Below are 14,299 nucleotides of genomic sequence, written 5' to 3'. Positions count from 1 at the left end.
CCTCTCTCCTTTCTCTAGTTAGCACTGTGTTTTTCTTTTTGGAACTTTTCTCATCCATCTCTCTAGAATTTACTTACATCTCTCTGTGGTCCTTCACAGTTGCCTCCTTGCCCTTTTTTAAACAATTATGTTCTCTCTGATGCGGTGTGTGTGATCTGTCTTGCCATCTGTTCCATTGGTGGACTGCTGCTCACCCATTTCCCACTCTTCTCTGCAGTTAACGCTGCTCACCTTCATACCCGAAGGCAACACACAAACATGACTGCAGCCCCTATTTATTTATAGCTGTGTTGGTTATGTCTGCAGGCTTATCAATCTTGGTATCATTGCTTCTGCTTTTTCTTGTGCCTCATTCCTAAAGCTGGAGATCGTTCTTCCTTCTGACTGAGTCTGTTATCTTCATAGGCAGAGCTTCAGACAGGCACTGAGATCGGGGGGACTCTGTTACAGTGGGGGGAGTTGGATAGGTCAGAGCTGGTCATCCTCGTTTTCCCTTCCAGGAGGTGAGAGGGACTTAGTGGTGCTTGGTTAGGAATTGGAAGTCCAGCAGGGCACAGAGGAGCAGTGTCCAAGGGACAGAGGACATAGGATTATTTGAGACTTAAAGCTCCCCACTTCAGGTAAAAGCTGAGTAGGAATAGAGTTATAGAATCTTTTGGATTGGAAGGGACTTTTAAGATTGAGTTCCAGCCCCCGTTACAGGCAGGGACACCTCCCTCTGGAGCAGGTTACTTGCAGCCCCATCCAGCCTGGCCGTGAGCCCTCACAGGGTGGGGACATTCACAGCCACACTGGGAAACCTGTTCTGGGGTCTCACTGCCCTCATGGTGGTGACTACCACTGAGAGAGATGGTGTAGACAGTGTAACCAGCCTTTAAAATCCATCAGCAGCTGATGTCATTTCTCAGCTGTTGTGATGAGAGGTGAGAGGTGGATCTGAGGATCAGGTGCTGTGCTCTGTAACACAGCTTTCAGCCTCTCTGGCTCTGTTTTTGCAGGATTGTTGGTAGTGCTGCTGGCTGTGCCCACGAGGACTGTATTCCCACTTTAGCAGTGTCAAAAATGCAGATGAGCTCTTCTGGTTCACTGGGAACTGAAGTAGTCCTCATTAAAGCCAAGCTATGTTTTCCAAATACCAAACCACATCAGATAACCAGTGTTCTCCTCAGAGTCCGTGTTCTGTTTAAGTTCATTCTGATGGACACTTGGATTATTCTGTGGACCAAATCCCCATAAACATGCAGCAATTTGTCCCAGACATTCACATGTGAACAAACTCCTTCCACATGCTGCGTTTGCTTTAGAAGTGAACAGCTCCATGTGCTTTGGGCTTTTAGGAGCGTTCAGGGGTCAGCACAGATGCAGATGTGCTCCCTACGTGGCCCAGGTTCTCGTGGTCAGTAGCACTGGTTGTACACAAAGTAAACAGGAGCAGTGGTGGGTGAAGGTCCCAGACTGCTCCCTTTGTGTTTTTGTTTGTGTCCTGGGGGACTGCTGGAGGAGAAGGGAGCGTTGGGCAGAGCACAGTTAGCCACAACCAGCTGAAGTCTTGTACACCTGGAAGAGGTGGCCCAGTGTGGGTGGGTTCATGCTGAGGTTCAGCTCTGCCAGGCCACGCAGTGAAGCTTCCTTTCCTCATCCAGGAGCAGTTCACTGCTCCTTGCAGCACTTGTGTCCCTGAGCGTGATGCTCCCAGCACTTAGCAGCTCTTCACCTGCAGCTTCTGTCCTCCGGGATCTGGCTTCCACCTGCCTCTGGTGGCAGCTCCCACTCCAGTTCAGGAGCGTGTTGCTCTGCTCTTTTTGCCAGGGTCCTTTGGTGGACTTTTTGGTCCTGTTGAAGTGCTCCCTCTGCCATTTTCCCATCACTTGTGACCTGCTGAGGAGCAGGAAGCATTGCAATGAAAGGATCACCAGGTCTGCTCCCCCCCAGCATCCTCCCTCACAGTGTGGTCTCCTTCCAGCCGCTGCTGTGTGCTTGCCCTGACTTCCCTGTACAGTGCCTGATCTGTTTGAGCAGGTTGGGATTGAAGGCAGCCAGGCCCTGTCCCAGATGTGTGATGGAGGTTGGCTGCACCCTCTGGTTGCTTTGCTCCCCATCTGTTCTCAGGGACTCACCACTTCTCGCTCTATGGGTACGTGAACTGTATTTCTGAGAATAAAACTGATTGGTGCTGTGTCTTTTTGGTTGTTTTTTTTTTTTGGGGGGGGGGTGGGGGGTCTTTCTGGTCGAACTTTCCCAAAAAGAAAGCCCAGCTTCTCCATTTTGTTGCCTTAGCAATTGTCTGCAGTATAAACATAGAAAAAACATATCCGTAACCTTGTGGGGTGACTTGGTTTCTTACACTGTGACCCTTTCCAGCTGGCCAGATGTGAGTGCTCAGCAGAGGGCACTGCTCACCGAGGTGTTTGCTTCCTCTTGCAGCTTTCAGTCCCGGTGGCCCCACGAAGTGACTCCAGTTAGATTTATTTGCACATCCTTTGTGAAGGTGGTGGTAATTCCAGTGGTTGCTCTTCCCAGAGATGGATGTTACCAAAAGAGAATGAGAAGCCACAGGAGTGCCCATACGTTCGCTGCCTTTGCCAGTGATCATTTCAGCAGCTGTAACTTCTGAAGGATCACTTGGAAGGGATTTTGCCTTACAGACAGTGGGTGTTTTTACCCCAGAGCACACGGGTGGGCCTTGCAGAGTTCCTGGTGTGCTTCTAGGCTGCTGCTCTCTGAGCAGAACCAGCAGCACCAGTGTGCAGAAAACCCCCCAGAAGTCACAGAGTGTGAGCACACCTCTGCACACCCGTACACAGGACAGCTTCCCCAGGGAGCAAAATGTCTTAAAAATCACCTTTGTTCCCCCCAGCCTCTGCCAGCTTGTTTCCTAAGAGCTGCTGCTTCTCTGTGGGGCCTGTCAGGTTGTGTTAGGAAACCTCGGCTCTGTCAGTTGGGATCTCTGGATTTTTGGGGGCCAGAAGTTTGTTACTGAGCTGTTGGTTGGGCCCCACTGGTGCTGCTTTTGCTGCCCCTCTCCATGAGGGGACTTCTGCTGCTCCGTTCTCTTTTCAGAGAAGGAATTGCTCATCGTGGAGCTGTCGGTGATGGAGGATATCATGTACAATTCAAAGTGTAACTGATTCTGTTGACTTATTCATTCATGGCCCCCTGATCGTGTACGTGTGCCCTCAGCTCGGAGCTCCTGGGAATCTCACCACCCCCTCAGGACCACGCAGGTCGCTCTGAAAGTAATGCCCCCCGTTTATTTCCACAGAGAGGACAACAGATGCTGCTTTTGTTTGGTGTTTGAACAGAAGTGGCAGCAGCTGCTGTGCCTGCAACCTCAACAGTCAACCAGAGGTTTGGAGTGGCAGTCCTGGGGTGGGCAGTGCAGGTGATGATAAATGCTGGGAAGGATTTGGTTCGGCTGCAGAAGGAGTGGAGGAGCACTGCTCTGCTGCGTGGGGCTGCACGCACCACACCACGGACACGTAAAAAGAGAAGAGTTTTATTGGTTATATACTGCAGAGCTGACAGCATTCGAGTCAGGAGAGACATGCAGAGAAGTGTGGTTACATGTGGCATGCAGACAGTGAGCACTGGGATGGGGGGGTGAGCACCACGGGGGGAGAGCTGCTCCCCTGGGGCTGTGGCTATGAAAACATTCCTTAGGTTATTGCTCTCTACGTAAGCAGCCCCAGCCCAAATCTATGTCCGCAAATACAAAAAAATAGATTATTATATATATATTTTTTTTTCTCTTTAAAAATACATTCCATGCAGCCCCACCGGGTCCTTGCCATCCCAGTCACTGCCATCAGCTGCAGACAGTGTCTGTGATTACTGCTCCATCTGCAGCAGTGGTGCCCGTGGGAGCAGCACTGCACCGCCTCAGTTCCCCCTCACAGAGCTGCTGGCTGTGGGGGGCATGGGGCTCCCCCCATCAGAGTGCAGTGGGGACACCGCAGTGTCTCTGTTTCCTCCGAGGAAGGAGTGCTGGCACAGCAAATACATTTACACCTTTGGAATGACCCTCGTGGCCTCAGGTCCTCTAAAAGCCCGTTATATTTATATGCTAAAATTACAAATATTTCTTCAGTGGTGGCAATATTTACACATACACTATTTTACAGCCGTTCCAAAAAAGAAAAAAAGAAAAAAAAAGTGTGCAATTTGAGTCAAAAACACATCGTGTTTCCTGAAGTCATCGCTGGAGTAATACCATCAGCTCCTATTGCACTCACCATAGGGCAGAGCCCCTCCCTCAAACTTTAGGTTTCCCCTTCTCAGACAGAACGAGGTCGGGTGCACCTCCGCATCCAGAGCTCAGAGGTGGATTCTGTGCTGCAAAGCGTGGGGGGGTCAGTGCAGGATCAGCTGCACAGCAGCTGCTCGGGGCCATCCTCCCCTCCGGGTTTGCTTCACTGTGGTGTCCACCTCCTGCTCCTCTCACACCTCGTGGTGCACTGATTTTCAGCATTTCGGGCCCAGTGCTGCGGGTGGGGGAGGAGCAAATTACTGAACAGCAGAACTTCTGTTGCTTTCAGTCCAGCTGTTGGGTTTGGGGCTGTTCTGTTTGCTCCCATTATGACTGCACACGGTTTTCCTCTCCCACCCTACAGAGCCGTAGGAGAAAGAGCACGTGATAGAACTGAATACAGTTCCAGATGATTGGAGCTGCCCTTCTGCCTCGTGGGGCAGCTGGATGCACGGGCACATCTCAAAATGGGAAAGAAAGAACTGAAATGCTAAAAAAACCTATTTGGAAAAACATCTAAAATTGTTGAGAGGAAACTGGAAACTATTTTTTTTCCAAAAACAATCTTTTTTTTCCCCCTTCAGCCAATCTTAATTAAAAAAAATAATTAAAAATAATGATGTCATTGAAGCACCTGCTTGGAGGGGTCGGTGGCTGTGTGGCACAGTGCAGCCCCAGGCACAGCCCATGGGGGGCAGGGAAGGGGGCACAGAGCTGCAGTGCTGTGGCACACAGACCCTTCACCTTATGGGTGTGTGGAGCTGTGGGTGACCCCGGCACTGCTGCCATCCGAGGTTGGCAGCACTGAGAAGGGATCAAGCCTCTGCAGCCCCTGACTGTACCCAGATGGGGCTCCTGAGGAGGGGGAGCACTTGGGGGGCTGCCCCATGGCCATCCTGGAGCTCAGCCTGGGGTCCAGTCCCACTGTTTTCCCCATTTTAGGGATGAACAAGGACATCCTGATTCTCTGAGCAGAAGAAAAGCGCTCCCTTCTGCATCCCTTGGATCTCAGCATCTCAGAGCGAGCAGCACAGCTGCTGTTGTGCAGTGCAATGGCCATAAAACTGTGGGTGAAAAGCCCCCCCGGGCCAAACCAGGAGCACATCCCACCACTGTGTGTGGTGCAGTGATCCCGAGGGCCGGAGCTCAGCTGCTGGCAGCACACCATGCACGGCTCATCCAGGGACAGCGACGGGGGAGGAAACTGTTCCTAAACCTGTTCTGCTCTCCTGCCCTGTCAGCGTGTCAAACAAGCAGCAAATGCTTTTTTCCCACCTACAGACAGGAATGTGGGCGTGGGGGTGAGCACAACCCACGGAAGGTGTGGGGTGGAGTGGAGGACGTGGGCTCCTGGAGGAGCTGAGCTCTCACACACGGAGCTGCGGTCGCAGGGACACCTCCTGCATCTCATCTAAATGAGAAGTCCTCTCTGGTCTGAGGAGTACCTTTGTTCTGTTTGAAAGCCGTTAGCAAGTCAGCGTTTCCTTACGGAGACAGAGCTGTGTCCTATGGAGAAGGTGAGGATCGCAGGTACAGAGGTGAGAAGTGGGAGTCCCCTGAGCAAAGTCTCTGCAGCTGCCTCTTCCGCAACGAAGGAAAAAAATGCACTGGTAAAGCTCTTGTACCTCACAAACGGTGTCAGAAAACTGTTTTCTGGCTGGAGCTTCTGGAGAGGTTACAAACAGATGTGACACCCGTGAGTTTGGTACGATCCCGTGTGTCCCTCGCTCTGTTGCGCAGTGTTGCTTTGGTGGAACACAGCTCATCTCCGGGTCGTCGGCCGGCCGCCACGGGAAGCACTCTGCAAGAGAAGTGTCACAGCCTGCCAGGACCTGGGGGCTCTGGGGACAGCTCCTGTGATCACCCTCACGCTGCCATCTCACCCCCATAGTGACCGTGGCCCCGTGGTGGGGCTGTGGGGGGGGACAGGGGGCAGTGGCTCTCTCGGGTGCAGGCAGCACAGGAGCCCCAGCTGACAGAAGATTGAAGGCACGTTACCCTGATTGCTCCCAAGCTTTTATTTGCTGTTTTACTTCAGTCTGTGCAGTGCAAGGGAGCACAGCATCGCTCTCTCACGTGGATGTCTGCATCCAGCCAGGGGGTGTCACTGTGGGTAACACCACAGCGATCAGATCCAGCATCACTGTGCAGCTCAGTGCCCCAGGGTTCACATGCAGGGACAGACTCTGAGCCACAAGCCAACGAACATTTAGTGCTGTGATGCTGCAAGCACTGTTCTGGGCTCGCTGGATGAGGCCCCCAAGCCCCTATAAGGCCCCCATAAAACCACATCATATTTTGTTAAAAAAAAAACCCACAAGGATTTGTGCTTCTCAGCACTGAGCTCTGGAGAGCTGCACTGAGGAGAAATGCAGAGTCCTTCATTTGGCTCCTCATGGCTGCACATTGGGCTGGCAGTCCCTCTGCAGCTCTCTCCCCTCTGCAGGGAGCCCTGTGAAGACACAGGACTACTCATTTTCTTCCTATTTAAGCTCGGAAGCCATAGCCACCAAAGGCAGGCCATGCTGCCCTCCTCTGTGAGGCCAGAGCTGCGTGTCCCAGCGGGCACAGCAGCAGCCAAGCGAGCTGGGGGTACCACAGCTGGAGGGAGAGGTGCAGCTCTGTGGCTGATTTTGGTTCCTCAAACTGTCCCTGGTTGTCCAACACAACACTCTCATCACCCAGCACAAACTGGGGATGACAAGGGGCAGAGGCTTTTATTCCCAGGAGGAAGTCCTCAGCCATAAAGCTGAAATGAATCTAGAATAGAAAAATAAGGTACTACTATTTTTCTTAGTATAGGAAATCAGTAAGTAGTTTACTCTCTGGGAAGCACTACTCCAGAGAGGTTCACCCTGATGTGGACAAGCGAGCTGTGTCACTGGGAGGTCAGGTCAGAGTTTGGCTTTATGCTTTGAGCCCTCCCTTCTCCACATCCCCATACCTGTTCTTCTGCCTGTGGTCCTGGTGGGGTGGAGGGTCCAGGTGGGGGGTCCTGCAGCTCCAGGGGGGGTACAGCCCTTCTCCCCACTGTGTCTGCCTGCAAGAGGTACTCGGAAGAGCCGTACTGTTTTCTTCTGGAACTGGAGACAAAATCTTTGCTTTCATCCTGTGGGCAGAAAAACAGAATTGGAACTCCATGTCTATGGCCCCGGGTTCCCCATCCTCAGTCTGCAGTACGAGGTTGTGTTTCAATTCCCTTTGGCACCGAGGTTGCCAGGCCAGCTTGAGGATGTCTTCACTTAGACAACACCTCACAGAGGCTTTTAAGATCCATCCCATAATTCACAGCCTTAAGCTCTGTGTGCTGAACCCTCTGCTCGGCCATGAGCACATGCAGGGCTGTGTTCAGCCTCTGGGCCCACAGCACTGGAGGTCCACGGGACACAGGGGGACATGGGCAGCACAACTCCTCGTTTGGTGACCGAAGCAATCTCTTCAAAACATGAACTGACCTCTCCATTTTCCTGGCAACGAGGATGTGATGTGGGAGTGCCCTGGGAGAGGTGTATATAAAGACCCATATTGCACATTTTACACTCACTGATGTTTCCTTGACTGCCTGCAGTCCCCATGGGATCACCCTCTGGGACCCAGCTGCCCACGGTTTCTGCTCTGGGGCAACTTGGGCCAGCTGTGCCTTTTGCTTTGAGCTCCACAGTGCTGAGTCCCCATGAGCTGCCTGGGAACAGGAAACATCTGTGCCTCTCTGTTACCACCATCGTGGGCTGGAAAACCTCGTTGGATAGCTCTGTCACACACAAGTTCCAGCACGTTGCAAGGCACGTCACGCCAACATCAGAAGCTACACAGCTCCTTGTAACACTCAACTCACCTCTCCAGGGAAATAAACTGCACTCACGTGGGGCAAACGGCTGCAGGGGCACTGCACTGCACTGCTGAAGGTGCTGTGAGGGATGGAGGACAGAGCTCAGCTCCTGCTGCTGTGTGCACAGAACAGCAAGGAAGGGGGACAGCCTTCAACTGTACCAATGTCACTCACCCCGCTGAGCCTGGACGGCTTCCCAACAGGTGGCACCTCCTGTCTGGCACAGCAGCTGCCTTTGGAGGGGACTGGGTCAGCACAGAGGTGCTCCATCCCCTGGAGCTGCCGACAGCATCAGTCCCATGGGGCTGCCCAGCTGGACATGCTGTCCCCAAAGGTGAGCAGCTCACGGGGATGGGCATGTGGATGGATGCCTCTCCCAGCTGCCAGCAATGGGTTGGGGTGAAGCTCAGCAAAAGGGGCTGTGACATCAGACACATCAGCTCAACACCTTGAAGAGACCTGGGCAGTGCTCTGTGCAGGTGGGGCTGGCAGTGCCCTGCAGCCCAGGGATGGCACACAGCATGCTGACTTCCAGGACCCAAAACCCAGGGTTGGCACACACCATGCTGACTTCCAGGACCCAAAACCCAGGGTTGGCACACACCATGCTGACTTCCAGGACCCAAAACCCAGGGTTGGCATGCAACATGCTGATTTCCAGCACCCTGCAGCCTGGGGTTGGCTCAAAACATGCTGTTTTGACAAACATTTCCTCAAGTTACCGAGCTCCAACAACAGAATAAAGCAATAATGGAGCACAGCCGACTGCTGAAGTCAGAATCTCATATGGATTCATCAGGGATGCAAGTGGTGCACTGCTTGAGCAGACAGCACAGCCCTGGGTACTTCTGGGGACCTTTCCCTGAGACCTCTACCCTCATCAGAAGGTACATGTGAAGAACAGCCCTCCTGACTTCATTATCTGAAATACAGAGCCTGACAGTAACAGCAGGAGGTGATGCATCTCTGCAGCCTTCTCCAGAGCCCTGGCTGCAAGCACCAGAGGGAGCTGCTCCTCCAGCTCCACGCCCCAGCACCTCCCTGATCCTACAGCACTTAGCCCAAGCAGAGACCCAAAGAGCTGCTGCTACCTTCCACAGCCTCAATTCACTTACACTCGTCAGCAATAAAAAAAGTGAAGGCTGAAACCTACTGAGGCTGAGCAGCAGGATTGCTGCGAGGGAGAACCTCTCCAGCTGCAAGGCAAGTTTGTGGATTGCAGGAAAGCCAAACTTCTGGCTAGCAGGAAGCTCAGGGCTGGCTCTCTGTGTCTCCAAGTACATGAGGTGCCCTTATGCAAAAGGAGACTGTCAGGTCTGCCTGGATGCATGGAAGAGAAGTCCAACGTGCCTGTGGCACATGAGGAACTTTGGCCAAGGAGAAGATTGTCACTTGGAATCTCACTCCTACAGGTGGGAACGAGATGGGGCTGCACACACCTGTCTCCATCCCCTGCCTCAAGCACAGGGGGTGATGCCATTCCCCAGTGCCCCCTTCAACAACACCCAAAGGAATGGGAAAATAAATCCACTCCCATGGTTCTCACTTTTCAGATGGTGTAACAGTAAAACCCTGTTGTACTTCCAGACCAAAGCCCTGCAGATCTGGCTCTGGCTTTGCATGGGCAGCCCTTCCCAGACAGAGCTACCTGAGGGACACCCCTACTCACGTCTCATTACCGCATCAGGAGAGCCACTCCAAGCTGACTGTGCCATGCAAAGCCATGCTGAAGAGCATAGAGAATCCTACAGCAGCTGGACCTATCTCCTCTGGTCTTGGCAAGATCAAATTGTGAAATTATCACATGGTATTAAAAGATCAAGAAATCAAGATATCTCAAGTTCTTCCACACTGTAAGATCCTCTGCAGGAGCTGACAGGAGCTGGAAGGAGGCAGTGCTTCAGGAAATAAGGCGGTGCAAATTCCCAGTCTGGTACCAAGAGGCAGCTGTACCACCCACTGAAAGGCAAAGAGACACTTACAGGTAACGTGGTGCGGTGCCAGGGGGAAGCTGTGCTGGGATCACTGGTGTAGTTCCTGCGTGTCAGCAGTTCAGATGCACTTAAGTTACTTTTGGTCCTTCGGGAGCCCAGCTCAGGGGCGCTCCAGGAATTGGTGGTGGCATTGGTCCTCGCTGAGGTCTGCTCCAAGGAGTTTGATCGTGTGCTGTTCCCTTCCATCTCAGAGAGGTCCACGGAAGACCTGCATGTGTTTGTAGGACTGGAGGCTGTGTGTTTTTCCACTTTTATTGGAGAGTCCTCCAGGGAATGTAAGCCTTGCCTTGTTCTCCAGGAACTTCTCAGAGTGACGTGTTTGGTTTCGGATGAAACAGAATCTGAAGAGCCTTGGCTCCTCGAGCTGGATGTCTCCAGCAGGAGCTCGCCGCTCTTCTCGGGGGGCTCAGAAGTCTTTATCACAATGCTGCTCCTGGAGACCACTGTTTCTGTTCTGTTTCTCAGCACCGCATCTCCAGTTCTGTCGGCCTCAGATAATTTCAGGGCACTTCTATTAACGGAGACCTCAAAAGGGGGGGAGAGACTGTTAGTCATGGGGGAGGGTTCATTTGGAGCAACCCTGATGTTGCTGGTGGTAATATGCCTTTCCTTTGCTGCCGTGTCCACGCTGGGCCTTGGAACCGTTGGCTCAGAAGGAAAGATGGTGATGCTGCTCGTCATTTTGTTTGTGACTGCTTTAAAAACAGACTTCTGTTTTTCTGACTCAGTCTCAGTGACAGCCTCTCCCATGACGGCCTTCATGTCCTTCTCAACAATGGCAGGTTTGATGATGGCTTTGGATCTCAGGGCTTCTCTTGGGCTGAACGACCTCCTGGATTTCAGTCCTCCAGTGTCGGCATCTGATGGTTTCATGCACTTAGAGGAGTCCTCCTCGTGTACAGTACTTTTGTCATTTTCAAAGAGAGAAGCTCTAAAAACTCCCCTGGAATTAGAGAACTGCTTGGAACTGGCTTTCTTTCTTGTCTCAAAATCCAACTGAGCGTTTGCTTTTTTACTTCTCCCTGATTCTTCATCTGAGCTAACTTTTTCATGACTCCTCTGGACGGCTTTGGAGTCGGCTTTTAAGCCAGCATTTCCATGGCCTGCTGCTGAAGTCAGCTCTGTGTCTTCTTTAAGGATCTGCAGAATGTCCTCCTGGCTCCTCGAGCGATGCGAACGCTTCGTTAGCGGCGAAGCTTTCCCACTTTCAAGTGATGCATCCGTGAATTCCTTTTCCTGGGGGACGATGGCTCTTTTAGCCCTGCCCTCCAAGGGCTGCCGATGTGAAGCAGCCGACGCATTCGCTGCTTCTGCCTTAGAGCCAACAGCGTCCGAGTCCGCCTCGTGCGCAGAGACGTGGCACCTGTAGGCGGTGGCAGTGCCGTTGGAAGAGGCACAGTGACCCCTCGGGGGCTGCGCGTCCCCCACGGCGTCGCTGAGCTCCCCCTGATTTGCTTTCAGCTTCTCAGCTAACGAAGCCACCGATTCCCCTCTGCTCGGCTTCTCGTCCCGTGTGTCCGCGCCGGTTTGGCAGCTGGCGCGGGCTGCGTGAGATGGCTTTTCAGCCTTGGATCTCAGCTCACTGACGGGTTTGGGAGGTGCTTTCCAAGACTTCTGCTCGTGTGCAGCGGGGGGGTAGCGACTGAGGACAGAGGGCTGCTCTTTTGACCTCTTCCCCTCGTTCTGCGTGGCGGGGGCTTCCTTCTGACCAGCTGAAAACGTGGAAACCAAACATTTCTCCTCCAGTCTTTTCGTATCTGTTGCAGCAGCATCTGCAAGGGCAGCTGCACCCGATGCTTTTCCTGCTCTCCTGCTCATTAAGCTCGGGCTGGGTGTCTGCTTACCACCATGGCTGGAGCTGTCATTACTGAAGGAGAAATCTCTGTTTCTCACTCTCTCCCGGCGCTGCTGGGGCGAAACCTCCCTTGGTTTGTGCTTGGCAGCTGTGAAATCTGCTGCAACAGCTCTGTACTTAGGCCTGTCATGTTTCCCCCTGCTAGACATGCTTGCATCTTCATTCTCGACCTCTCCGTTTTCCAGATCTTTCTGTTTCTTTATTTGCAGTTTTATTTCTTCTAACTGACCGCTTAACATCTTGTTTTTGTTCTGTTCACTCAAATAACTGTCTTGCAGGTCGTTGTTTTTGGCTCTCATTTTTTTAAGTTCTTCTTCTAAGGATTCAAAATGTTTGATCTGAGTTTTAAGTCTCTCGATTTCTTGGGTGAGATCTTTCACTTTGTTGTCTTCCTGATTTTTATTCTTTTGGTTTTCTGATTTATTCCTGGTTTCGTTTTCTACATGCTTGAGGTAATCTACGCTTCCCTTCCGCCTGGTTTCTTTAGAGGGCAGTGCAGAAGTCAAGTCATCCTCAATCCTCAAATCATTTCTGTCCAGGAGATTGTTTGAAGACCTTTCTAGCAAGTTGGATGCATTTCTAGTTTGATCGGCCCTATTCAGTTTATTGTTTTGCTCCAGTTTCAGTGTGAGCTCCTGGATTATTTTTTCATTCTGCTTTTCTCTTTCATTAAAATGTTTTCTTTCGCTGATAAAGCTCAGTGCTAAAGACTTCAGTTTTTCCAACTCACCTGTTAAGCTCTGCTCGGTTTTATCCAGCCTGTCTTCAGAGGCCTCAAGTTCCTTCACCTTCACTCGAAGTATTTCTAACTCTGTAGATATCTTTTTGGTCAAATTCCTTTCTTCGTTGAGGCTGAGACACAGCTGTGTGCAGTCGTTCTTGCTCCTGCCAAAGGCCTCCTCCAGTTTCTCCAGCTCTGCCATTCTCCTCTGCAGGTGCTCAATTTCTGACTTCAGCTCTCGGGTGAGGCTCTCCTCCTCTTCAAGTTTTTCTTTCATTAACCGGCAAAGCTCTTCAGCCTTCTTAATTTCTTCATCCTTGCCTTCGATCTTCAGCACTCGTTTCCGCAGGGCCTCGATGTCTGCCAGCATGCTGGAATTGCTGCCTTCTGCCTGGATCACCTTGTCCTGGAGCTCAAGCAGCTCGTCCTCTGCTTTCTGGAGATTTTTTGTTGCTTCTTCCAGTTCATCGAGGCGGCGGCTGAGACTCTGCAGTTTGAACCGTAGGTGCCGACTGGAGGTCTCCTTATAACCTGCAAACTCTGCCATGTTTATTTGCTGTTCCTCCGAGGTGAGAGCTTTGCTGACTCTGAGCACTGAATGCGCTGCGTGTTCCTGGCGTGCTGTGCTTCCTTTGAAGAGGGGCAACTCACCCTGAAAGAAAAAAATGCTTAAAATGAATACAAGAGCTCAGAATACACGGTATTCTCACTGTATAAATTAATTGTAAATATATATATATAAATCTAAACATGTTTCTGAGTGCTAAATTAGGGACAGCTGTTGCCAGCCAGCACTGCCCATCTCTTCCAGCACCTCTCCTGCAGCCCACATCATTCAGCATCCAACTTTACCTGAGCTGCAGTCACATCCCAAGGACACTGTGCCAGTGGAGTTTCAAGTTTCTCCCTCCTCTTTCAAAAGCTGTCAGTGGCCTCAGCTGCCACCCACTCGTGCACTCAGGAGACAGCAGCTGCAAGCCCTCACACTTCAACTCCCTGTTGCCAGGGATAAGGAGCTGCAATTTCAACACATGGGCAAGCTCTGACGCAGTAAATGCAACTCTCTTCCCAGCTCAGAGCTGACAGGGCAGGGTTAGCGAGGACTGAGGACAACGTGAGCGCACCAGGACAGCTGAGGAGGGGATGAGAAGTCCCCTCTGACTGTGGGCACTGACCCATCCTGGGCTCAAGACAGATCCCAGCCACGTATTGAATGTGCAAGAGCTAACGTAAGCACAAAGAATCATCAAATCACAGAACAGTTGGGTAGGGAGGGATCTCACAGCCCCCCCAGCCCCAACCCCTGCTGTGGGCTGGTTGCCCCCACTCAGACCCGTGCCCCAGCTCAGCACTGTGCCTCGAAGCAGGACGTGGCCTCCAGCATTTCTGCTGGAACTCCCCACGGAGGAAACACTGCGGAGTTTCCTATTCCACAGTGCCAAGAGGTGAAGAGCAGGATATGGGGAGCAGACAGCGCCGGGAAAAGGAGACTGCGGTGCCCCAGTACAAAGCCTCTGATCGAAGGCGATTCATTTCCTGATGGGCAGAGGGGCCTGTGATGCCAAGAGGAGCCCACGGCACACACCGGGCACCCACCACACACCCCGAGCACCTCCTGTGTGAAGCACACACCCCGTAGTCCTTCTGCTGAGGG

The 14,299-nt window shown here is 52.2% G+C and overlaps 2 protein-coding genes across 2 annotated transcripts in view; one reads left to right on the top strand and one right to left on the bottom strand.

Moving 5' to 3' along the window:
• The window catches only part of EYA3 (EYA transcriptional coactivator and phosphatase 3), a 218,572-nt gene that overhangs the window by 8,594 nt on the left and 195,679 nt on the right, over positions 1-14,299 (top strand). The window lies entirely within an intron of this gene.
• Positions 5,631-14,299, bottom strand: part of LUZP1 (leucine zipper protein 1) — a 31,222-nt gene continuing 22,553 nt past the window's right edge. The window contains exons 2-4 of the mRNA XM_065744351.1: positions 10,058-13,297; positions 7,191-7,355; positions 5,631-6,047 (exon numbers count right to left, since the gene is read on the bottom strand). Of these exons, the coding sequence (XP_065600423.1) occupies positions 6,009-6,047; positions 7,191-7,355; positions 10,058-13,192 (3,339 nt within the window). The 5' untranslated portion in view covers positions 13,193-13,297 and the 3' untranslated portion in view covers positions 5,631-6,008. The remainder of the gene's footprint in view (positions 6,048-7,190; positions 7,356-10,057; positions 13,298-14,299) is intronic.

This window comes from Cyrtonyx montezumae, unplaced genomic scaffold (assembly GCF_038088225.1).
Source record: "Cyrtonyx montezumae isolate F1298 unplaced genomic scaffold, pur_monq_1.0 scaffold_31, whole genome shotgun sequence".
Classification (NCBI taxonomy): Eukaryota; Metazoa; Chordata; class Aves; order Galliformes; family Odontophoridae; genus Cyrtonyx; species Cyrtonyx montezumae.
Note: the sequence above shows the minus strand (reverse complement) of the source record. Positions and strands in the feature narration are given on the sequence as shown.